The sequence below is a fragment of the Diorhabda sublineata genome, chromosome 9, assembly GCF_026230105.1.
Source record: "Diorhabda sublineata isolate icDioSubl1.1 chromosome 9, icDioSubl1.1, whole genome shotgun sequence".
NCBI classification, from domain to species: Eukaryota; Metazoa; Arthropoda; class Insecta; order Coleoptera; family Chrysomelidae; genus Diorhabda; species Diorhabda sublineata.
Window position 1 is genome coordinate 3747227 of NC_079482.1, and position 26842 is coordinate 3774068.

The 26842-nt window shown below is 31.1% G+C and overlaps 2 protein-coding genes across 2 annotated transcripts; one reads left to right on the plus strand and one right to left on the minus strand.

The window, feature by feature from the left end:
- The first annotated feature begins 207 nt into the window (after positions 1 to 207).
- On the plus strand, positions 208 to 7725 carry LOC130449126 (serine/threonine-protein kinase PAK 3). Its single transcript, XM_056786812.1, has 4 exons — positions 208 to 549; positions 622 to 889; positions 949 to 1595; positions 2548 to 7725. Exons 1-4 carry the CDS (start codon positions 432 to 434, stop codon positions 2985 to 2987), a joined length of 1473 nt encoding a protein of 490 aa, XP_056642790.1. The 5' UTR covers positions 208 to 431; the 3' UTR covers positions 2988 to 7725.
- Positions 6456 to 26611, minus strand: LOC130449125 (KAT8 regulatory NSL complex subunit 1). The gene is made up of 9 exons (XM_056786810.1): positions 24736 to 26611; positions 18347 to 18894; positions 14886 to 15089; positions 11537 to 11680; positions 11256 to 11463; positions 10946 to 11030; positions 10500 to 10889; positions 10136 to 10439; positions 6456 to 9645 (listed from the first exon to the last, which is right to left on the minus strand). Exons 1-8 carry the CDS (start codon positions 26016 to 26018, stop codon positions 10164 to 10166), a joined length of 3138 nt encoding a protein of 1045 aa, XP_056642788.1. The 5' UTR covers positions 26019 to 26611; the 3' UTR covers positions 6456 to 9645; positions 10136 to 10163.
- Positions 26612 to 26842: the final 231 nt, after the last annotated feature.

Below are 26842 nucleotides of genomic sequence, written 5' to 3' on the forward strand. Positions count from 1 at the left end.
TTTTTTATTTGATTGATATCAAATTTAGTTATTAACTGTATTACAAATATATGATATGATAATACTTATGAATGTATATGCATTATTAATTATTATCTAAAATTACTGTATTAGTTGAATGTTTCAAATAACTAGATATTGTTTATTGGAATGGTAAAATCTTCACGCATTTCCAATACTGCTTTTGTTAATGTCAAATTCCTTATCAATTGTCATTCGTCATACAGTCATCGACAGATGTCATTGTTCGAAGGCGATGGGCGATTCTTGACAAAAACGAAAAGTATTTTTTTTTATAAATTTAATAGTCTAGTAATTAGGTTTAAGATATGAAACTAATTCAAGACTGATAAACAAAATCATTCATTGAGAGAGTGGTCTGGTGATTTTTTTAATTTTTCTGTTTTTGTTGTGGTTTGAGATAATCTACGATGAGTTTCCTTTTTCAAAGAAAGCCCAAAGAAGGACCCAAAGTAGCCGTTATTGGAGCACCTACAAATGTAAATCATGATATACATGTAACTGTTAATGAACAAGGTCTTTTGACAGGTAATTAAAACTAAATACAATATTTATATTTTTAAATTCAAATATAACCATCGTAATGATCATTGTTAATAGGTCTCCCGTCGGCTTGGATGAGACAAATAGGTACCCAAATTACGAAAGATGAACAAAGAGAAAATCCACTAGTTGTCAAGCAAGTTTTGCAGTTTTATAACTTTTCAATTAAAAAGGGCAACGAAGAGAGACCTGAATTTAAGCATATAATTACAGAAAAAGATATTGTAGAAGAATCTAAATTAATTGACCTATACAGTCTTTCCAAAGATGCTCATAAAAGTAAAGATTCTTTATCAGATTCTGAAAAAAGTAGTGATGAACAAAAGTAAGTACGCATTTTAATCAAATCTTTGAATAATTACCAATAGATTGAATTTATTTCAGACCATCAACTCCAGTAAGGCCTCCCAGGAAAATAGATGTAACAAATTTAGTGCAAACCAAAAATTTGGCAAAGAACTTGGTGGATTTAACTATAGTTGATGATATTAAAAAAGAGGAAGTCGAGTATAGAGATAAATCAAGTTCAAATACTGATTTATCTAATGATGATGTCATAAGAAGACGTAGTGGAATGACGGATGATGATTATATGTTAGAAATACGTAAGATTTGTAACCCAGGAGATCCTAATCAATATTATGAACGCACTCATAAGGACCTAGGATCTGGTGCATCAGGAATCGTTTTTTCTGCCACGTGCATTAAAACTGGGGAACTAGTTGCCATAAAAGATATTGATATGACAAAACAACACAAAAAAGATTTATTACTCAGCGAGATCAAAATAATGAAAAACTTCAAGCATAAAAACCTTGTGAACTTCTTAGATGCTTTCTTGGTGAACGACGATCACTTATATGTGGTGATGGAATTGTTAGATGGTGGTCCTTTAACAGATGTTGTTACTGAGACTGTAATGAAAGAAGGGCAGATAGCTGCAGTTTGTTACGAGGTCTTACAAGCCATCAATTATTTACACGAAAGAGGCACGATTCACAGAGATATTAAATCAGATAACGTTTTGTTGGGTAAGTTGGAAAATTATGAATATTCTTTTGAATTGCAGGGATTTGGAGGTTCCTGTTTTCGTACAGACAAATCTATCCATCTATAATATGAAAATTGTCTTAAGTCTATTATAAACTTTAACAAACTCATTTTTTCGAAGAACAAGAAATTAAAAAATCTGAGAGGATTGTACATGCACCATGAGCTAAAAAAATAAATATTTTGGGTGTTTACATAAAGCCCCTTATCTATTAAATAAAAATTATAGGAGGAGAAGAAGCTACAAAAGAAGAAAAAGAAAGGAATAGACTATAGGAAACATAAGTGGTATAAAAGAAGAAATGGTAGGAGATATGGATCACAATAAACAAAGGGAGAAGGTAGTAGAGCAACTAGAGAATAACGAAGAAAAACTTTGAAATGGATATCTAAGATAGAGACAGGAAGACAAATTATAAAATATTCATGTATATTCTGCAGCTATTCAAATAGTCCCTGAACATTAGAGAAAAATTAGATAAGGAGAAGATGCAATGACAAGAATGTAGATACTTCTGGAATTATTTCAAATAAAAGAAGAAATGGCTGGAAATAATATGAAACACAATAAACAGAGTGAGAAGATAAAAGAACAACTAAAGAATACAGATGAAATAGTTGAATACCTAAGATACAGACAAAATGTACAATTGGTGCGTTCCGGAAATGTTCACAGTACCTGAAATTGGTATTTGTATCTTTACTTATCATCATTCACCCATTGGTAGGTAGGACGATTAAGGATAATGAGCTGCTCTCAAAGATATATGTACTTTCAATGACCAATTTCAGATAATAGTCAAACTTCTACTTATACCCTTATTCCATGAAATGATGTCTTCTCCAGTCAGTGATAATATTTCAAGATTTGAAAGCAACATGTAGTCGTAAAATGTGGTTTGTTTTTTTTTATAATTTTATTTTTCTCTTTAGGTATGAATGGTACTGTGAAAGTGACAGATTTCGGATTCTGTGCAAACGTAGTCGGAAACGAACAAAGAGAAACTATGGTAGGAACTCCATATTGGATGGCTCCCGAAGTAGTTACAAGACAAAAATATGGTAAAAAAGTAGATATTTGGTCTCTAGGCATTATGATTGTAGAAATGTTGGATGGAGAACCTCCTTATCTTCGAGAACCACCTCTTAGAGCTCTATATTTGATTACAGCAAACGGTAGACCAAACATCATCAGATGGTCTAGTTTATCAGAAAAATTGCAAAGTTTTATTGATTTTTGTCTCCAAGTTGACGTTGATAAACGAGCTACGGCTAAAGAGTTGTTGCAACATGAATTTTTAGATGAAAAAATGGAATTGAAGACACTTACTCCTCTAATTAGGGCTGCCAAAAAGATGCTCCACAAAACTTAAATACAAGAACCATGTCTTTAAACTGTCCCAAAGATATCCGAGATTAGTCAACAGGTGTATATATTCATTTTTTTTTCCAAAAATGTTTATACAAAAAAAATAGGTTTGTTTAATCGATTTCAATGTTTATTCTTTAAATATTTGGGTCCAAATAACTTATTTAAAATAAATATTGGTAAAATAATTGTTACGTGATGATATTTGCTATTGTTTTTTAGATAACGTATAAATATGAGGAACAGTTGACAATTTTTATATATAATTGTAACAAAAACAAACCTATATATCATTTATTACATCAACTTAATTATTTTGAGAATTCTCTCACTAAATCAAATATATCTTTATTCGTATATATAAAGGTTGATTTTATTAATAATAAATTCGAAGGTTTGCAGTTCATTTTCAATTTAATTATGAAATATTACATTTTTTGTATTGAACTTTTGGGATCTTAATATAACAGATATAAGCTTGTTCTGATTGACTAAAAGTCTTTGGTTTGTATATAAATAATTAAGAAGTATAGTGCAAAGCTATATTTTTTATGTATCATATTTTATTGACCAAATCCATTCGAAATGAAAATTTGTAGCCAAGTTTATGGAGCTGCCAGATAGAAATGGCTGTCGAGAACTGTATATGTGGGAAAAAATCAATAAGCGGTGAGATTTTGGGATAATTTTGTTGGTTACAGCACTAGTAACTTTTCTATTTACATATTCAGGTGTCAGATGAGGTCTCCAGTACTTCCTTTCTTATACTCATTTCTATTGTCTTTTGCCATCTTACCATTTCAACATTGTCTCCAGCACCGTTATGTGATTTATTCGTTTCTTTATTTTCTAAAGGTGTTTCAAGTTTTTATTCTTTTTGAGTTCTTACAATATATCTGTACTAACAGCTGTTTTTTTTTGTATCTGTATTGTCTTTATTTTGACTAATTAATTTTCCCCAGGTGTTTCACTTTCATAGCAAAATAACTTTTCGTTTATTTTCATTTTCAGTTCTGATTAGGGCTCCAGTACTTCCTTTCTTCTGTCTTTTACCATCTTACACAATTCATCTTTATCTCCAGCTCCGTTATATGATCTATTTGTTTCTTTCTGTATTTTCTAATGGTGTTTTAAATCTTTAGTTTCCTAATTTTTCTTTCTTATCACTATCATTCAGTTTCATTTCTGTTGACTTTCTCTATTTCTTGATAACTTATTTTTGCATTTTTTTATTTTAATTTATTATTAATATCACATCAATTATAACAGGCTAATAATTTTTATGTAATCCAGTTTCTATACCCAATTGTGTTCTCAGTAATAAGTTAGTTTTGGTTTTGTTATTCTTAATTACTAAAGCATCTTCTTTTTTTACTAATAAGTAATCAAGAGATAAATGGGAAGTTTAAGGCAAGTATCATTAATTAAATTCGCTGAATAATATCACACTTACCACAACCACCTTTTGGAATAGTCTTTAACTGGAACTTCTGCAGTTTTTGGTGTGACCCTTACATTCTGGTTCATGTATGTGTTTTAGTTTCTTATTGAATTACATGTTCATGTTCCTTTCAGTTAACGGAGAAAACAAATTACTGTACTGAAAGCAATAACAATAAGACACCGCAGGATGGTTTTTTAGAAAATGAATTTATACTCAAGTTAGCAGTTTATATAGTTATATTTCAGCTGGACCACCTTGTATTGTCATAAATCTAGTCTGAAACTGTAAAATCTACTTTGAGGGGTGAAATATTCAATAGTTTAAATCATAAGTTTTCTTTATAGACCACTTATAGGTTTTAGTAGACTCTACTATTTTCTCAATTTCCCCTTAAAAATTTAAATATCTGCTCTATCGGTAGATATTTACTTGCATTCCGGTCTCCCTTGGACACCTGGGGGTTTATCTAGACCACTTTATTTAGATATACTTATATATAAAATATTAAACCGAAAGGTTATGGTTAACTCTATTTTAGTTGCTTTCATTCAGGTAAAATTGTTTTGTACGCTAAACAAATAGATTATAGACGTATGGTTGGTTGCATAATTCAAAATGGTGGTGTACATCATATTTTCTAGAAGTATTTTGGCTTCTATTCCACTTAGTAATCTTTTCAATGACACAGGGATGACTTGCTTTTGTCCTACTTAGTAATCTTTTCAATGACATAGGGATGATTCTTGCTTGTGTCCTACTTAGCAATCTTTTCAATGACACAGGGATGATTCTTGCTTGTGTCCTACTTAGTAGTCCTTTCAATGACGCGGATGATTCTTACTTTTGTCCTACTTAGTAACCTTTTCAATGATACAGGGATGATTTTTGCTCCTATGTCCCTTAGTAATCTTTTCAATAACACAGGGATGATTCTTACTCCTAAATCATTTAGTAATCTTTTCAATGTCACAGGGATGACTGCACCAATGGTAATAATAACCCATCATTAGCCACTATTCTGGTATGTGGTGGAAACTTATGAATTAAAATTGCCCAGGCTAATCCATTGGAATCCATGGAAAGACATACAAGTTAACCGTTATCAGTTTAAGAATTTTCTAGCACATTGTTTATTTCCCCTTTAGATGTTAATAACCATTCCCTGAATATAATTGTAGCTGTCTGATTTGTAGGTATGTTGATATTAAGTAAAAATATGACTTTTGGTATTTTTTTCTTTACTCAATTTACTACCTAGATTATTTATTATGAACTGAAAACATAAACAGTATTGATGTAACTAAAAGTAATCAAATTTTTTGCATTTTTTTTTGTAAGCTTCTAAAACGTAGTCAATTAAATTGCTACACATTTCTTAAGACTTTTCGTAACTTGAAAAAGTATATTATTTCACATCTATTATCATCAGATAAGGTTGCTAAAAACATTGTTGATATAACTAAAGTTTTACAAATGCTTAAAATTGAATTTTTTATTTATAAACATTTTGAAGCTCAATTTAAAAATACTCCTGCTAAATGTAAATTACAGATACCGTAAATCATAATTTACTTCTATTTAAAAGTTCCCGTTAAGAAACCTAGTGCCTTTTTAAGATGCTGTTAAATCGTTCATAGTCTCGAGATCCAAAAGTGGTTTATAAATTCAATTCTGTGAATAATATTTGGGTCTTGAATTTGTTTGAATATGTAAATGACTTGTAGGGGAAAAACAATCGGTATTAAAAATGTTATATTTGATTTTAAATTAAATGATTACAATATTTTCGACCAAAAAAACTTCTTATTTAAAAAATTAATTAATTCTTCTAACTATTTAGCTGTAAACCATGCTGGAATTGAGTGCAATTTCCATTCATTCCTATCATGTGTCTGTTATTTTCTTCCTATTCTTCGATTTTCCTCTGCCATGTTAATGTCTTCCATCCAACTCCTTTTCATTCTTTCTTTTTTTGTAAATTCATTCTTAATATTTTTAGGATTCTCATTCCTGTACTTTGTATTTTGCTTTTTTGTTTCTGTGTTCTAATTGCGTTGAACAATCTTCCAATCGCTCCAGTTTCACCTTGTGTTAGTGTAATTTCGAGGTACTTAAAGCCTTTGACCACCAATAACTTATGGAGCCCTATGACCAGTATTTCCATATTTTTTTTCTTCAATATTTCCCCATAGTAAAAGAAAAGGGTTAAATATGAAAATAAAAGCCCCATTAGAAAAAAATTAACGTACCTCTTTCTACAAAGAAGTCAAGCAGGTAACTATCAGTAAACGAAGTTACCCCCTTTTCACTGGGAGTCAAATCATACTATTGTAATGTTTTCCTTATTTATTTATATGATTTTAATTAATAGACATTATCTTTTACTTTTATTTGAATAATATACACTACACTTAACTAACTTATTATAATTCACTTATCACTATCATTTAACTAACTTGAATAGTTTATTTAAATTCATCGATTACTTTCTCTTTCGGTCTGTTCACTGCACAACATAAACTCCTTATTCCACAAGTTCTAGAAAAATAGAAAAGTAAAACAAATAAACCGCTTTGCTATAAAAACTTATATAAAAACAAAGATCAAACGAATTCGCCGAATTTTAAAATTCTGTTAAATCCAAGTAGGGCGGAGATGAGTTCATAACTATTAACTAAACCTCCTGTACATTTTTTACATGAGGGGTCCCTTTTAATGTTAAAAGTCCCCTTAAAAGTATTTAATGCGTAGAAAATTCGGAATTATAATGGAATTTTAGTTGTGACTGGTCACTTTAGATTAAAAACCTAAATCGAACAGCGTAATGAGGAACTCTCATATTGTATCTGTAGTTTGTGTTTATCAGGACACCCTGTATATATAAAGTGCAATAATAAACGAATAATTATAAATTCAACAACAGTATAATCTCGTTGAAATTAAAAAATGATTCCAAACAAGGGCATTTAATAAATTTTAAGTGTGTAATGTGATTTGTAATTTTTTTACTTTTATCATGGTATAGGACCAAATAACTTTTATCTATATTTTTTGAACTACTGTACGAATATTTTGTTACACGATTTTATATATGGAATGTACGTATAAGTGACGTCCCAATGTCTGAAACAAAAAATTTTCCATTTCGATATCTTTTTATTCCAAATATTTGCTTGCAAAAATCGATTTTGGAAAAATGTTCAGACATCACGACCTCCACTGTATATTCATGTTTAATATTTTGATCATGAGTATTTTTATTGGTAAATTTTTTATATAAATAAAGGTATGATATTATTACCGTAGTTTTTATTTAATAATTTATACCATTAACACATTGACTGCCATGTGTATCAGAATTTGTGTATAAAAAATTTAAATCATGTAAAAATGGCAGTCAACGTGTTAGGATTTAAAAATTGTATAATTGAATGTCATTATTATTAATCTAGGATACACAAATGTGATCTGCGCATTCTTTCCATGACCTAGATTATTATTTAGGCGTTATAAAACACTATGGCGTGATTTAACTTTAGAAATTCGTTACTTTTAGTTCATCGAAAACGTATAATACATGATGGGTTAGGTTCCAAGTAAATATAGTTTTTTTTTCTGCTACATTTCAAACGTTCTTATATTTAGAACAATTTGTATAAGCGATCAATGGTCAGCTGTACCATCACTGCCACGCATCTCCTAGACATTGTGCGATTTTGTTATTAGAAGCCGTTGGTGAGGAAGCCCAGCGGCCGCTCTCCTGAATGGTACCTGAGCTCTTACCAGTTGTCGCGAAGAGCGAAATTATAAGAGCACTGCAAGAGCAGAGACCATGACAAATCCTCTTCCCCCGAAAGTTCTGAACAGAGACCACGGAACCCACAACCGCAAAAGCAACTGTGTTGTAAAAAAAGGAGAAGGAAAGCTTCCGAGACGGCTCAGGGCTTAAAGGCCCCGGATCCTAAAGTTGCCTCCAACCCTCTTTTAGTCAGGGCTTCCAACCCAGAAGTTTATGTAAAGCCCAGAACCCCTACATCCATCAAAGAATGAATTGGCTCCAAAGGCCTGCATTCGTAGCTACGCGAAGTCGGGGGATATGATGAAATTGATATTACTTACTGAATTAGATACAACCTGAAGCATACCTTAGATTAGTGAACATCCTCTAAACATGATTAAGTTACGGTTAGAAGTGTTAGTTCTGTTCGAGTTGTTCAGGACCCTTTTGATAATTGAAACATTGCGATTTTCTTAAAGTAGTGCTTGTGTGGTAAAATTTATCATTTCAAAGATGTGATTTTCTTGTTCTAGCCTAATCAAACTCAGACTGACACAATTTGAAGAGTTTTAATTACTTGACAAAATTAAAAAATTCAAATCACAAGAGAATTGGAATACATGAAGTAAAATAAACGTCAAGATGACAACACTTAAAAAATGTCATTAGCGGGACACCAACCTTACATAATGGAAAGTTTCCGTCTACAGTCGCCACAAAAATAACTATAGAGTTGGGATTCTTCAATATTCACTACGTAAGCTCTTAAAATCAATGGAAATTTGACAATGTCGATAACAGAGTAAGTAAAAACTGCAGTACAACTAAAATTTTTTACCACGAACCATAGAAAACGAATAGAAAAACAAACACTAATATGTCTTAGTTAAAGTTTATTTTTTTTTAATTTTGTAATATTAAAACATATTTGGATATAAAAATTCACATACCAACTAGTTAGAGTAGGTAACTGAACCCTCTAGTCAACATATTTATTAAGCGTTCGAAAATAAATATTTCTTTCTTTTCACTTATTTTATTCAATATACTTTACAAGGTATAACATCGTACATGAAACTTCCTGATAGATTACGTAAAATTAGTTTAACCAAAAAAAAAAAAATAACGAATACAAATAACACTATCTTTATCGTATAAATAACTCTTATGAAGAGTACAATTTTTTTAGCAACAAATTCTCAGTTAACGAAATCCAATGCAGTGTGACACTAACGTAAAACTACAATCCATCGATAAAAAAACGGTTTGAATACTAAGCAAATCTAAAACAGTAAACCTGCTTAAAAACATTAAAAATAAAACATGAAAATAAGAAAAACTTGTTTTTTTCTTCCTCTCCTCTACATCCGATCAAGTTTCATGTAGCGTTAAAGGATACTACAAATCGGATCATATCATTTCACTTGGATTCGGTTTTATCTGCAACAAAAACAAAATGGTATGAATTAAAATTTCTGGCACCGTTGGTAAGATTCATACTGTTAAAACACCAATACAATAACATTATTTGGTCTTTTGAGCATTCACAGGTAGCCGGTACTTATCTGACCAAAAGACAAGATAATGTAGGAAACAGTGTGTTTCAGAATTGTATTGACGTGCAGATATTCTTATTTTTTAACCGGCACTACGATTCAGGTCATTCTTAACAATCTGTCCTGAGCATGGTGCCTCCAACGTCGAACAACTATCTGGATCAGGTACCCTTAAACGTTCTACAACCAGTGAAGGCGCGGTTTTCCTCAGTCGTAGGAACTCCATACATGGCTCAGCGCGGGTTTCGATCAGAAGGCATCCTCTCCACGTGTCCAAGCCAACATTCAACATTGAGATAAATGCATTGCTGATAGAGGCGATTTCAATTTAATTCACTGTATTCACCAATAATTGGAATTCATGGATTACTTACTATAAAAAAGAATAGTTAAAGACGGCTTTTATCTCTTGTACCGTTCTCTGTTAAGTTTTTCCATGTCTATCCATTCCGGATCGTTGGGATCCTCTTCTCCTTCACCAATCGCAGATTCCGTCGATTCGCTATCGGGCGAATCGAGTTTTGGATCCTCATAGTTGTACACTTCGCGAGTTTCAAAATCCGCCGAATCCTGTGATCTGATGTTCGTTTGGAATTGATGATCTTCTGGCATGTGTTTCAACATCTTTTCGTAAGTTTCTTCGCTAATAGGAAATGTCCGTTTTTCGTAAGGAGGTACCTACAATAATTAATATTCAATATACTACAACTTTTAATGCGAAAACTTTGCAATATTTACTTCAACAATATCCGGTGTAGTAGCCCTAGAATCTTCTTTAGCTTCCCTCTCTTTACCTCCCATACTAAATCTAGATTGGGACATCGTTCGTCTTCTCATAACGGCGATGGATGGTAACTGGGGTAACTGTTGATTTTCGTCTACCCCTCCAACGGATAGAGGAGTAGCTGGAGGAGAAGTCATTGGAGAATCGTGATGATCGGGATTATGTGGTGACATAGGATCGGGCGTGTTACCGCCACTCGATTCAGCTCTACTGTCAGTTCGACGATGGTGACGCGCCCTACCGGAACCGGGCGGTAATTTAAGATAACTTAGAAAACGTCTTTTTTCTTCGTATTCGCTACGATCGTGGCGGGCTATCACAGAATCTTCGGTAAGGTCTTCCACCTAAAAATACATCCAAGTTAAATAGAATGTTCTATTAGATAAACTGATATACTTACGTCGCTATCCGGTTCGGTATCTTTCATAGCGCCATTATTTTTGGTTTCGAATTGTGTTTCATATGTGGGATCTATTATTCTCCATCTAATAAAACAAAAAAGGTCGTTAAAATTTCTTTATACGGTTTAGTTATAATAATTCAACAAACAAATCCGCGCGATATAGATCGTGAAGCCGGTCCTGTTCGGTTATAGAAACGACAGAAAGATATAGATATAGAAAGAAACGACATAGAAAAGTAACCGGTGAATTTAAATAAATGATTAAGTCTAGTGTAAGTGTTTATGAATATTACAATGAAATAATTACTTTGGAGTTAATATTTCTTTGTACTGTAATTTCTCAACTCTAGTAGCGGCCGCTACGCTGTAAGGTATGACTATGTTGTCGATATCGTAGGATTGGAAACGATTACTATTACTCCTTCTGTTGTACCCTGAGATCGAATGCATGTGTAGCAACGGCGATGAATTTGGCGAATCGGCCGAATGTGTTCCACCTTGATTGCTGTTATTACCTGAAAGTAAATATTTAACGTTATGCGGTATAGATATAAACTATGGTATTGTTATGGCATATTTATATAGTACCTATTGATTCGACTTCTTCATCCATTGCAGAATCTGTTGGATTTGTCATTGACTGGGATGATAGATCGGTCCTGAGGTGTCGTTTATGATGAACTAGAGAAGATGGTCGGCCTGGTTTACGTCCCCTTATTTTATTTCGTATTTCTAAAAAAAAAAATGAAATATATAAATAAAATTGATGGTTGTGATATGGGAGCTTCTATATCACAATTACAGGGCTTTTGGCGCACAACTTTTTCAAAAAAAGGGACTTTACGGAGGAAACTTGAAAAAAAGGGAATTTAAGGGACCTATAATAAATATCAATAATATATAAATGAGCATTTAATCCCCTACCAAGTATAAGCCGGGTAAGAAAATACCAGAATTCAAGATATTGAAGTATAACATTTTACATTTACAGTTAATTCATAAAATCTATTAAAATGCTTATGTAGAATTTAAGTTTTTCATATTTTTATGTAGATTATTCAACCTCTTGTTTGATCACAGGTTTTCTTCTTTTTTTTTTAAACAAAAGTTATTGAAATTCAGATTTGCATACCTTGATTCAATGAACAGAATAATTTTAAATGAGTAAGATAAATCTTTCAAATTATGTTATTCGAACACAAAAATATTTTGTCAGTTTTTTCTTTAATAAGATTTTTCATGAAAATGGGTGAATAAATAGTATTTCGCATCGAAATGAAGCCACTGTGATTGTGTGTCATAATTAGAAATGAAACAAATCAGGAAAAAGGAAACAAACCTATCAAGAAATTCTGTACAAAAATACTTAGTAAAAAGAAAAACTCACTCCCTGCTATGTGGACATAAAAAAAACAATTGAATGTGCCACAAAAAGGGGGAAAGTGTCCCATCGAAATATCGAAAGTTTGTATATAATTTAGAATATCATTTACCAATTACTGGAGGGCAGTAGTAGGTCTTTATTTCTGCTTCAGATTGAAACTGTAAAATATTGGTATATACAGCCCCTATTAAGGATATCGACACATTTTCTTAGGAATTGAAGTCAAGGGTAGTGTACTGACATGAACAGTAAATGACAATTGTAACCACTGACAGTTTTTTCAGAAAAAAAAAGTAGCCAAATGTGATAATTTTTACTTCCAATTATACAACTTATGTTCAATTTCATCTGGTAGTCATAAACAAAGGAAAAAAAGTGTTTTTGCACCATCGTCAAATTAAAAGTATGCGGCAATGTGGTAAATATATTTATAAATAAATCATACAATCTTTGATGCAAAATTAAAAAAAGGGTCATTTAAGAATCTAAAATAATGAAAGGGATTTTTAGGGACTTCATTAAAAGCCCTGCAATTAGTAATGGAAGATCTTATGGAAACTATCTTAAGCAAACTTGATATAAACTTCCCATTCTATTTCCAATATGTGAATGATTGCTGTACCAAAAAATCAAACTGAAAACATAAATAAAAAATTCAATTGTATATTAACTTGTGATTACTGTGACGCTATTTACATAGGGCAGACATCTCAGTAATTAGAAAATAGATTAAAAGATCATCAATATAGATTGTCAGGGTCAATATTATATTTTGATAAGACCGAAATTAATTCTATATGAAAAGAGACCTAAAATCAAGAAAAATCATCAAGAGACAGAGATTTGTTAGAAAATTGTTAGGTAGGATAAGGGAAATTTTTTCATAGGAGGAAGGTTTGTTGGAGTTGTGGGGTTGTGCTTGCTGTTCTGGCTGGAAAGGAGGAAAGCTGCGACCATTGGCCGGAAGAAAACGAAAAGAAAGCTCTAGTTAGTAAAAATGGTTCTTTTCTATTTTTTGTAAGTTTTTTTTTAATAAAAAAGTCTAAGAAGTGAAAATAATGATAAATACAAATTGTTCAATATGTTTAATACTAAGATTTACAAGATATTACAGATCTCCTCTGCTGGTTAAATGTCTCCGTTGAACTACTGCCCTAAAATGAATAGTTTGTATTATACCGGGCAGTAAAAATAAGTAAACAATGAATTATCACGGTTTGGTTTCTAAAATTTCTAACGAATGAATTAACCTTTTAACTGCTAAGTGCCAACTGTGAGTGAATTCAATTAATTGAATCTATTATAAACTTTTATAAAATCAAATTAGTTATTTACCTAAATAAATGAATTTTTCAATAATCTCAATTAGGGAAAATTAGGCACAAGATTTTTATTGTGACATGCCATCCGGCTTGTTAAGTTGATCTTCAAACATTTTGGGTATTCAGTTGAGGACTGCAATTATAGATGAGGCCCAGATGAGACCATTAATATATGGAAATCAGAATTGTTTTAAATTCATAATTGCTTTTAATCTTTCTGCTTTCTTCGATTAATTTTTTAATAAATTCATATGTTGGTGAAACTATTTTTTTATTGTTCATAGCAATAAATATTAATTTTTTCACCTTTTTTTATTCACTTTTAACGTCATTTGCAAAATAGCTGGTTGGGTCCAATTTAATATGATTTATTCACCCCATCTAAGTATTATTTATATACTTCAACTGAGGACGAATACCTCTTCTTAAGGAAGAGTCTCCAGCCAGGAATATAATATAGTAGTGTAATAAATAAATAGACTAATAAAGGCTTGAGTTTGTGAAGAAATCAATTAGAATGCATTTAAGGACCTATTTTAGTCGATTGTGGCTTGTGTCCGACTTTAGGGGTGGTCTATAAGCACGAAACATTTGTCTAGACCAGTTATTCCCAAAGTGGTCCAGGTGCACCCCCAGGGGTCTACGAGGAAGCTCTACAACAGGAATGTACTTGAATTTCCGTAGTTAAATCTAATTTTTCGATTATAATTGTTGGAGTTGGAAATATGTTGTAAACTAAAACTAGTAATAAGTATTTTAAAAATGGTTTTCGAGGATGTTTGGGAACTACTAGAGCTTCTAAAGTGGGATAAGCATGGCGGGAAATTCTTACTGGCACGACTATAGAAGGGCGTCGCAGTAAAATGTCTTATAAACCATTAGTACTACTGAAAACAACAGTTACATAGAGCAAATACTGTGTTATAACAATCATATTTTCTAGGTCAAAGCAGTATAGGCGTACAAGAGATATAATTTTCTTCTTTCATTCATTTAATTTCCAATTTCAAATTTGCATATAGAGGGAAATATATTTCAATCAATATAATCAATTCTTCTAACGCCATTATTCACAATATTAACTAGGACTCAAGATTTGGCTTCATTATTTACTTTAAAAATTGTTTTTATAATAAAATATGAAAATGAAAATTTTTAATTATAAAATATTTTACTCTATTCAAGACTTAAATTCATTTCCGCAGATTTAAACAATGTTCTAATAACTTACTTGCAGATAATGCAGACATGGTGCTGTTTTTCAATAATCGTCCGTATTTCTTTCGATGCTCCAATTTCTTGGTTCTGTGTTCAGAAGATTTAGACTCATGTCTTTCAGGTTTAGATGAAACCTTCAAGGTCTTCATTCTTGTACTTCTCTGTTGCCACTCCTGGATCTTCATTATAGCTTCTAGATGAATACTTTGGGAAGTATCTACAATAAAAATATCGTTTAAAAGATTTAGTTAAGAGCTAAGGTTTTCATTATTTGATTCCACAAAATAACATACAAAAAATTTTCGTAACGCCATCGTATTCAAGATAAAGGGTGTTAAAGAAAAAAAATATGTTTTGAAAGATGATATACCCAATGAATTTCTTTTTACGTCCGATTCTCATCATCTCAAGACACTAGTAACTCGGTTAGTACCAAGTAGTATTGAACATAATTCCCAATATTAGATTTATTAAGCAATATTTAATTTAAATATCATTTAATTTCACACCATAAAAGTACTCTTGATAAAACCCGATACTGTGTGCCGTTTTCGGAATATTTTGATTTGAAAATTATGAACTGATGCTGGTATAAAATATTGATAAAGTTATTAATTATTATTATTAATTAGTAAGCATCGTGTAAATTGAAAATTTACCATATTGATAAAACGGATATATTTTAAAAAAATTGGGACATTCTAGAGACGAGATCACCTTTTATTAAAACACCCTGTATAGTAATACTTTATAAAAAAATTGAACATTGAATATTATCTGTTTTCTTTATTACGCCAATGTCAATTTTTAACTCGCCTTGTTGAGGTCGGTAAACCCAATTTACACAATTCATATTTTTAGAAAACGGTTCAAATAATGTTCTAACTTTTTTATTTTGATTAGCAAACAGTAACAAGTACAAACATTCACATTAAATAATTGTTCAAGGAGAAAAGAAAACGATGAAATTATTTTTTCATCTTTTGAAACCTGCATTTCGGAAAAAATCTAAAAAAAATATAAAATAAAAACGAAAAAAATGGAAATCAGTCGGATTTTCATCATTAAATATTACTTCGTACAATGTTAAGATATTGTTGAGAATGTGTGTTCTAAAAAATCATTTTGAGACATCTAGGGCTAGCAAATTAGCTGTTGGATTCAATGTTTCTAAAAATTCTAAATTTTTTACAAGAATGGAAATAGATTTATTAGATAAAATGAAGGCAACATCTTTTATATATTTCAATAAAGGTTTTTCAAATTTTAATACTATTTATTTGAGTCCGATGGCTGTCTATCGACTCTTTCCAATCCTAGATTATTATGAACCATAATTGAACCTGAATTGTTTTGAACAAGAATGATTTGAACTACTAAAACTAGTCATTTTTTATTGTATATCAACAGAAAAAAAAACCATAAATTTCAATAAACATATGTGAAATGGACAGAAATGACACTAGAGAATGTGTATGTTAAATTCTAAATAATAGCAGGCACTTAAAACTTCTTCACTATAATTTACAAGCATCATTTTTCATGTATTTTTAATTAACCACAAAAAGTTTTTATTTAAAAAAAATGGTTATTATACAACAATTATACAATAAATTATTTAATCGAAAAATTTTGATACTGTTTTTTTATTTTAGACAATGTTTTTGGTTCGATATAATTATTCACGACACTCAAATCATGATAACTACTTTCACAGGTCAATGACTGATTTTGGTTTGTCATCAATGTAAATGATGCAACATTGTAAATCGCAATTTTGTTTGTTTAAAACAACGATTTTTATTTTACATCCTGGTAAAAACATTATTATCCAGATTATTAAAAAAAAAACAGTTTTTCTGTTGTTTTCTTCTTCTTAAATTTAATATTGCATACAGGAAGAGAATCAAAAATCTAATCACTTTTTCCATAAGTACATACAGGGAGAACCAACAAAAATTTATTTAAATTACTAAGTGATGTTAAGGTGTGTGTCATGGTACCTACGGTACATTCTATCGATTGATACATACAGGGACACCCTTTAATATTTTAGTTAGAATACCAATTGTTATTAAAATATCATGGTATTTATGGTACCCTCTTTTGATAGGTATATATCATGGAACTAATATTCAAGGGGATAAATATTAGACCAGTAGCATTCTTGTATTTTTTTAAAATTAATTTATGAATCACAACATTGTTATAGTATAATCGATGTTGTTATACATCCTTGTAGATAAACAAATATAATACTTTATATTGATTACATAAACAATCAAGGTTTTATTTATTTTTGTATTATCGAACTTCAAATTGTTTAAAATCTAATCAAATACATTCATATTAAATGTTCTCGTATTACGACAAATATTTTTTTAAATGAAATAGACGTGGTCTCGTATTAGTTAACGCCACTTTACAAGAAGTTCAGCTGATCGATTCATACAATGGCTACCTTGGTAGTACTGACATTTTTGATAGAAAGAAAGATTCGTTAGATAAATTTGGTTTGTTCGAGTGGGCCCTAATATAAGATTTGCTCCTCTACAGGGCTGTGTTTGCTAACTTTTCTGGAGGAGGAAAAGCGGAGGCTAGAAGAAAACTAAAGGGAGCTTGCAAGCAAAAACGATTCTTCTCGAATTGGTTTTTTTTATTTTTGAAAAAATGTTTTTGTTTATTTTAAAGCTGCGGCTGCGTTATTCCCTATTTGGCTGATGAATCGGTTCACCAGGTTGTAGGAAAACCGCAGAATACCTGCAACACCGACGATTGACATTTTTGCAAAAATGTGTATTTTTATACAATGTAACTCAATTTATATTTCTCTATGTGTTTCACTGACTTCCTTTCCTCTATGCCAAATAATAACCGATTTAGAACAATGAAAAAATTTCATCTGCAGGGGAAAAAGAGAATGTCTCAAGCTCGAATGAGGGTTGTTAAACTGCTCTGATGAGACGTAATAATGTTGAAACCAGTCAATAGTTTTAACCTCTGCTTGCAATTGCGAGCCATTGGGGATGTTCTTTCTTACCACTCAGTTATTCCTACTGTTATCAAATTTGATGTTACCTCTTCTATCAATTTATTTTTCGGCCCACTTCTTCTTCTAATTCACCCTCTTTCCATTTGTGCTCTCTTAGCATTCTGCACGCATGTCCCAATCACCTGACTCTTTGGGTTTTGACTTAACTTCAAGTTTTACCCTTTAATAGTTTATTTTTAAGCATTCTGAACCCCAAATGAAAATTAATTCAAAAATTATTATAATATTTATAAATAAAAACTGTAGAATGCAACCTTAAACTGTAGAACTGACTGTTGATTAATTCTGATAGATATTATTGATTTATTTATTTCTAAAAATCTTCAGAAATCAAGGCTATATGCAAAAATTTCATTTGTATACTCGTTTTGTAACAAATGAGAAAAAATCAAAATAAATTGTTATCTTTTTTTAAAACTCACCTTCAGGTAGCGAAAAAACAGGATGAAATCCAGGATCGAGTAGCATAACCTTCTCTGCTCTGCTTAGCGTATCTGGTGGATCTCTAGGATAAGTTGGATCCGTTCTCCCTGTACACAATGCACAAGGATTCGTCAACGGAATACATCTACAACGCATATTACTCGGCCTCGCCGCCTTTCTGGATACAGCATGTAGACCTGATATTTGAAGTAGCTTCCTTTTTTTGAATTTCACTAAAGGCCTCGTTCTGGCACATTCGTAATCCGCATTCGAAGTATCATCAGTTGGACTGTCCGCAGTTTTAGACGACAAAGAACTACCGGGTAGTTGGCCGAGGTACCCGTTTACAGTTTGCGAAGTAGGTGATGAATGGGGCGGACTGGAACCACCCAATTGGATGCCGCCCTTGTTCATACGGATCTGCTTGTGAAGATCCGTGTGTTGACGGATACGGTATTCCAAATCGGTGATTTGAGCATGTAACCACGTCCATCTGGCGGCTATCATTGCTCGATCCGTTAAATATTTCCATAAAGATCTTTTTTGTCTAAAATAGAAAGTAGTTTTTAGGGAAATATAAAATAAAACATAATATTGCAAATTTATACATGTCATAAGGGAAATTCACCACCAAAACACATAAAGGGTATATATTTCTTGGTAGAAAATCCAATATAATATTTTAGGAGAAAGTAGTGGTGGTGTTTACTGTTTAAAACTGGCGAGCAAAGTACAAACAAAGACAAGTTTGGTTTTGCTCATTTAGTCATGATTTGCATGTTCAGTATTGGTCTTGCTAGTTTAGCTAACATTACAAATTTGATCATAATATACTCTATAGAAGATTAAATAACAAAAATTATGTTATATGTTACGTATTGTTATTTTATCCATTTGATAAAGACTCTCCCTTTATCCCTACAATGCTACATATGCGAATCTTCCACTGGTTAACCCAGATTTATTTTCTTCGGTACTGTATATAAATAATTGAACCACAAATTACCCCTTTAAATATAATTTTATACATAATGCTGGCAACAATTTAAATATTGGTGTTTTCCTTCTTGATTGTGAAAACTTTAATCTTACAAGTATTATATCAAAGTCAAGGTTATTCATTCAACAAAAACTTTAATGTGTCATATTATCAACAATCTTTATTATTTTATTATTATTTAAATATTAAACGAAATTATAATAAAGCTGTTGAATTGGGGCGAAATCTCAGAATACTGGAATATGGCCTATATTACATCGATATGCAAGAAAGGAGATGAAAAGAAGTTTGTAGTGTAATTAGCGCAATGAGAAGATTGTACGACAAAGTTTTAAAAAATAGAATTAAAAAAAAATATTGAAATAGAAGAACAGAAGAGATTTCATGCATGAGGCTCATGTATTGATAATACAAATATTTTGCAGCAAATACTATAGAAACGTAAAGCCAGAAATTTAGCCAGTCACTTCGTATTTGATCATCTCGAAAAGGCCTAAGACGTGGTGCCGTTGAAAACTCTTTTTGAGATGTTGACAAAATCTGACTCCAGCAATGTTTATGTTCGAGCTATTCAGAACATATGCAGAAAGTCAAAAGGTGTAGTCTAGTTGGGAAATACCATGTCAAAACCATTTTAACATTCCAAAGGGAGCAGTTTATCACCAACAATATTTAAAATATACATTCAAGTAGCTCTAAGTAGTTGGAAAACTAAAATTGCAAGAATGGGACCAAGTTATAACAGCTGGCGACGAAGACGATGCAGATTATATGCTGAGAAAGTTGGACGAAGAATATGCAAAATGAACTTTGAACATGAATGTCAAAAACAGAATATCTGGCAGTAGGCAGCACACAAGGAGAGCCCGAACTGCAAATAAATAGTTTTACAGGATGTAGACAATTCAAATACCTAGGAAGCATAATTTTTGAAGATGGAACACAAAAGACGATATAAGAATCAGAGTGCAACAAGGAAAAAAGGCTAAACTTATCCTAATCTCATTGCCGTGGTCAGAAAAAATTTACTCAAACACAAAAATGACAATATACAAAGTCATAGTGGAACCTATTTTAACATATGGATGTGAGTGCTAGTATACGCTAATATATGTATATATATATATATTTATTTATTTATTTATTGTATATTTTCTTAATAACGTATGGTTAATTAACAGTCCCCATTTTACTACATTTTGAATACATATTTATGATTCATTACTATATATTAACCCAACAATTTAATATTTATGATAAATACAATCATATCAGGTGTTGTAATATTCATTTATTGTTATTTAATACTTTTTGTATTAATTGTTTTGTTCAAAATTTTTTTCAGTACAAATGATTATTTGTTAGCAATATTTTTCGACTTATTGTTGATTAAATATTAATTAATTTGCAAGAATTGATAAAAAGCAGTCATACTAAGGATGAGGTAGTATTTTGAAATTAATATTTCATCGCGGTAATTTTTGGTATAAAAAAAATCTGGGGTATCTAGGACCAATTCTGTATCTGCTTTACACAGCAGATCTCACTACAATAGGCCTAGTTATTCAACAATGCCATCATCACACAATCGTGTTGACACTGCCTCCAGATGTCTACAGTATCGCCTTCCACAACTAGATGAATACCTCCATTTTCTCCTTTTCATTTATTCAGCTTATGATGAACAACCGTCCATTACCCGAAAAAGACATGAGCTAAGCCTGAAGTAAACACATATGGCAGAAGAGATCACAGCTGATGTAGAGGAAAATATACTGGCCGATGGGCCGCTCATCCCAATTATCTCTCATGATCAAAGTGCTTATACACAAAATCATAAAACCAATATGGTCATATAGAATACAACTCTAGGATTAAGCACGTAACATTAAAGATTCAAAGTTCACAGACCAAAATTCTCTCTTGCTAATGCTCCCTAGTATAATTCCCAACTACATATTCCACATAGGTCACAAAGTTTTATTTAGTAATGTGATAAATTAGCAGAGTGTTATCAGAACTGGTTACCTAACCAATTAATGACCGATTGGACCTACCTCAGCAAGAAAGGAGGACACAATAGATCATTTTGGTCGCAGTGTATTTGAGACTCCAAATCTATATATACAAATACCCCATATGTTAGTGCTTGTTACATGTTAAGCAAAAGCTGCATACCCCATCTGTAGTCTATAAGTAATATATAATCTTAATATTTAGAAGTGGTATCAGTGGATACCTCATCTCTATGTCATTTATCTTATGTGATAGCAAATTCTTGAAAAAAATATTTATTGGGAATTTACGATTATTAAATAACCATCTATTGCTAAAAGAGACTCAAAATTTGTTGTTATTAAGTATTATTGAGATTTTAAACACAAATATTTTTTTATATTTATCTACTATTAAATTTTTTCCATTTTTGTAAATTCTAAGAATAATATCATTCAAGTTATAAATTTATTTAATACCATAATTCATGTTCTAAACCACAAATATCATAATAGAACTCCTATTGCTAAGTCATTATTTAACAAATAAATTTTGAAAAACACAACTTTCTATTATTTTTGTTATTTAGTTTCTTAAAAAAATAATGATTAAAAGAAAGCAAAACCAAGTAAAGTCAACTTTCTTTTCTATGACCTCTTATAAAATTGAGTAACCATAAATTATTAATCATTTAGTTATTTACATATAGGTCTATCACCTTCACACAAAAATATACATACCAATAAAAGTATGTATGAAATATACAAAATTTGATTAAAATATCTAATAATTCCCAAATTAATTCAAAATAGCAAAAAAAAATTATTTAAAAAGATTTCTAATTCATATATACACTATAATTGAGTTAAATGGTTATGATTTGAATATTCAGAAAGTAATGTGGATCCTGTTTGTAAATAAAACAATGAGTAATAACTATGCAATGAGATCCTGTCTATTCTAATATACCATATAAATAATTATTATGAGCACATAATTGACAGACTAGGGGTTGTACCAGCTGCCTTATAAGTAAGTTCTTTCACCAGGAGGTATATTAATCAGTAACCTGGTTCTTGGGAATATGATTGCTATGAAGCGATTTTCGGGAGCTCAACTGATTGGAAAATAGATCTAGAAGTTTGAAGAGACCAAAACAAAATTTAATAAATTAAAATCCGAGCATCCATGGTCTTCTAGAACGGTCGAAAACATTCTCTTCGTGACAAACCTAACTATCTATTCAGAAGCATGCTGTTGCATTTATAGATCCGCATTATTTCGCATTTTACAAAAAGATTTTGGGCTGCAGTGAATTCAGAGAGTTATGTGCAGATGATAGACGACTTCTTCGTGTCTGAACTGTAAAACTTCAATGGTTATAACCTAAGAACATGGTTTCAGCAATTTCACATATGTCCAATAGATCTCTGCTACAATTTCGTGAAATTTTTCCAGGGAAATTGATCTCAAGTAGAGGTGACATAAGGTGGTCTCTACGCAGTACTTATTTAACACCTATGGACTTTTTCCTGTGGGGTTATATCAAATCTAAATACAAACCGATTTCCCTTGCACAATTGAAAGAAAATTCCCATCAAGAAATTGCAGTCATCATGAATAACAGTGAATGCCGTAAGCGCAACGGTTTATATTTGGAGGATTTTAGTTTTAGAAAACATTTTTTTCAATAGATTCTTTACTTTTCTTAAAATTGCATTTTTAAACTTTCTTTTGATACAACTTGTAATTTTTAGTTTTTTGACATGAAATATAGCTTGTAGGCATTAAAATTTGGTGTAAAATTGGTATGTGTTAATAAATCAGTACTTAATAATAATAATTCAACTACTAATATCTATTATACAACAGAATAAAGGTATAAAGCACAGAAAATTATAAAAAATATGTACCAAGGAAAAATGAAAACTCAAAACTAAATATAATATAAATGAAAGGTTTTTGTATGTAGGTAAATTTGAAACTTCTACCAAAAACAGAGCACAATATTAAAAAAGTCTAAAATGATGGGATAAAATTTTTGCTCTTTCTATGTACAAAAGAAGTCTCTACAAATGTCTATTCCAATTGCGATAAAGACAAAAATATCATCTTTGTGTTAAGATGTAAAATCAGTTGATGATTTGTTAGTTTTATAAACATCCCAATCCTCATCCGTGAAATAAAAATGTTCTTGACTATCCCAGAAAATTCAGTACTTTCTAACTCTATTAATTCCTTATTTATTTTTATTTTTCACATTTTCTCTTTGCTCCTGCATCATAGGTTAGTATATCCGTGTTTTCAGGATAAATGTTTAAATTAGATATTAACAAATTTCCTACATATCTTTTGTTTATACAATTAAGGTTTAATTTGTTTTCAGCTCCTATGTTTACAAATTGTGACTCACACACAGATTTAGACAATCTAAGATTTAAACTTTAGAAAAACTTCGGACTTCCGGTACCAAAATTTTGGATTTTACACCATGATATACTACAGAAATGGTTCATGTAATAGAATTAATTCAAATTGATAAATGATATTAATATACAAAGAATGATAAAAAACATATTAAACATGTTCTGGCTTGTTAATTTGCTATTATAGCTGATTTAGTGGCGTTTGTAGTAGCTCTGGTGAAACTAGGAACTTGAACAACATATTAACAGTTCTTTTAAGTACCAAAGAGGTTTTAAAAATGTTAAAACATGTCTATGATGGTATTGTGTAACTTGTAGGACTATTTACAAATGAATTCACAATTCCTTTAATGACGAGAAACAGTCAGGACATCTATTGGCGTCAAAAATACATGAAAATGTGCAAAAAGTAAACAAACCACAAGTGGTTGACTATTCGAGAGCTTGATGGAGCTGTATGAGTATCTGAGAAGCATTTCATAAGATCCTGTTTCTGCAAATCCAAATTTCATTGTCAAAAAGGTAAATGCTTATCTAATTTATGAAAAGTGTTTAAGAGAAAACAATCCACATGTGATTAGCTGTTCAAAAGCTTGATGGAGTTGTATGAGTATCTGTGAAGAATTTCACAAGATGGTTTGCAAATGAGGACACTGAGTGATACATTGACTTCTGAATGATGAAGAAAAAAAGTTATGCTTCAATAGTAAAAGATCCTTTTCCTGCAAATTCAAATTTCATTGTCAAAAAGGTAAATGCTTATCTAATTTATGTAAAATGGCATAAGAGTAAACACCTATATATTATATAAATTGTTAAATAGTTAATAGTAACAATATTATGAAAATATCTTATCAATATTGTTTTATTTTAAATATATACATTAATTTACATGTTAACCATCAATTATCTTTTGATAAATGTATATATTATATAATAATATTGGTAAAATTAAATAAGTACTTACACACTAAGATACTGTTGGTGTGGATTGTTATAATTTTGCATTTCATCACAGCTTTCTCCTCCTGAGCTACTTTCAGTGGCTTCAGAATCAACTTGCTTCTGAGTTAAGCTAGTTTGAGTTTTTAACTGAGTAGCAACTTTTTGCAGCTCATTTTTTGTATTGGTAGTCCAAGGGGTGATGGTAACTACTCCAGAAGAGCTAGTCCTTGGTACAGGTATTTCAACAGAGCCCGATCCAAAATATTTTGGAGTATTTTTTTGTCTAGCAACTGCACTGGCCTGTAACACTGTAGTCATTTCTAATTTTCTCACTAATGTCTTTGCAGAACTATATGATAAGGGTTTGAGTTTATCAACTGGCAAAATGGTTTTATTGAAAACTGACACTGGCTCTTCAAGGGGTTCCTTTGGCTTTTTAAATGAATGATGAACATTTTCAAATACGCCAGCTATCTCACTACTAATATGCTGTCCCAAAAACCTTGATTGTAATTTATAAACTCGCCTCTTTATAAAATCCAATCGCCTCTCTAACTTTGTGTGTTTATTTTGTAAAAGGCTTAAAACTTCTTTAGCTTGAGATTCTTTATGTTTGTCAACGGTATCAAGTTCATCTTGTTGGTCTTCCATACTCATAGTCATTACATCGACATTTTCTAGTAACTCTTTCTCAAAAGATGATAAATTATTGGTTAAATCGGTCCCAGTAATAGGAAAAATATCATCACCTTCTGCATTCAAGTCATTAGAACTATTATTTAATTTATCACTTCCTTCTATTGATTTGATTACCTGCATTATATCTTCTACATTTGTCTCCAAATCTGAGGAAACTGAAAAATTTTGTAATAACTGTTCCATTTCTGAAGGTTTTTTATCTTTGTGGATCATTGAAATGTCTATTCCTGTTTTTTGAAGGCCCATTTTATTATCTTGGTCACCCATAGATGATGGGCTATTCATTATATTATTTGAATTGGTATCCGAGGCACTGTTAGACTTTCTGTGGAAATTATTAAATATCTTTTCTGAATTTAATACAACAGAACTCTTAATTTCATTACTGTCTAAATGAACTTTACCAACATATTCACCACCACTTTTTAAAAAAGCCTGTTTATCTTGCTCTATGAATTTGTTTTTTCTGTAACTATTTACTTGGAAAGTGGGTTCTAGACAGGACTTTGGGGGCAAATCAAAATTCTGTGTTTGAACCGTCTCGGTTAGAGCTGGAGCCATGACCTCCACATGGGGATGCCTCACCGAGGCTGTACGCAATCCCATTCATCCAGTGTTTTTAAATTCAAAATGTATCATGTCAACAACATTAAACCCACAGCTTTTTCATAGAGCTCTTGATCAATATATACGAGCTGAATTCCATGAAATATGACCAATCTTTAAATGCGAAGGAACTAGTCACCGGCTAGTTCCATAACAAAAACACTCCGTACAATTTTCACTAAAATTACTAGTTCGCTATAATGAAACACCTGGAAATTTACGCGGGCACACACGAAATATGCATTTTAAAATTTATTTCCTTTTTCGAATATAACGCATGTTTATTAAAACGGCACACTCCCACGTGACGAATACAAGCTTACGAAACGTTTTATTACGAAGCTTCCTAATAGAGAATACTCATTTAATATTGCACCACTTGAATATGTAATTACGCTAATCCGTGCACTGTATTTGATTATCACTGTTTCTTGCTTTAAACTTTTTAAATGTACGAATTGATATTTGAAACCACGGGTGGAGTTCTAAACGATAAAAATCACTTTCATATTATATTCAATGAATAACAATGGCGTCCAGGCGACATTCTTTAAAAACAGCGGAACGATGGCATACACAGAACGTAGGAAACTGAGAATGATTTTCGGTGTTGCCATGTGTTTAACCATTACGGGCATTCATATAATTTTCCTTTTTTTCATCTTGATAAAATCGGAATTATGTTTTTATTATTAATTATCAAATAAATGTACTAACTGATATATTCAATATGTCCTTGAAGTGATATAAACTAAAAATGTTTAAGCACCTTTCACAATTGTTATGGTTCCATAACTTTATGTTTCTGATATTAATTTTTGAAA

Coding starts and splice junctions, on each gene's coding strand:
- LOC130449126 (XM_056786812.1), top strand. CDS start 432: ATGAGTTTCCTTTTTCAAAGAAAGCCCAAAGAAGGACCCAAAGTAGCC. Junction 550..621: donor TGAACAAGGTCTTTTGACAG/GTAATTAAAACT, acceptor CATTGTTAATAG/GTCTCCCGTCGGCTTGGATG. Junction 890..948: donor AAAAGTAGTGATGAACAAAA/GTAAGTACGCAT, acceptor AATTTATTTCAG/ACCATCAACTCCAGTAAGGC.
- LOC130449125 (XM_056786810.1), bottom strand. CDS start 26,018: ATGGGATTGCGTACAGCCTCGGTGAGGCATCCCCATGTGGAGGTCATG. Junction 15,090..18,346: donor TGTTTTTTCGCTACCTGAAG/GTGAGTTTTAAA, acceptor TTTTTATTGTAG/ATACTTCCCAAAGTATTCAT. Junction 10,890..10,945: donor ATACCGAACCGGATAGCGAC/GTAAGTATATCA, acceptor ATGTATTTTTAG/GTGGAAGACCTTACCGAAGA.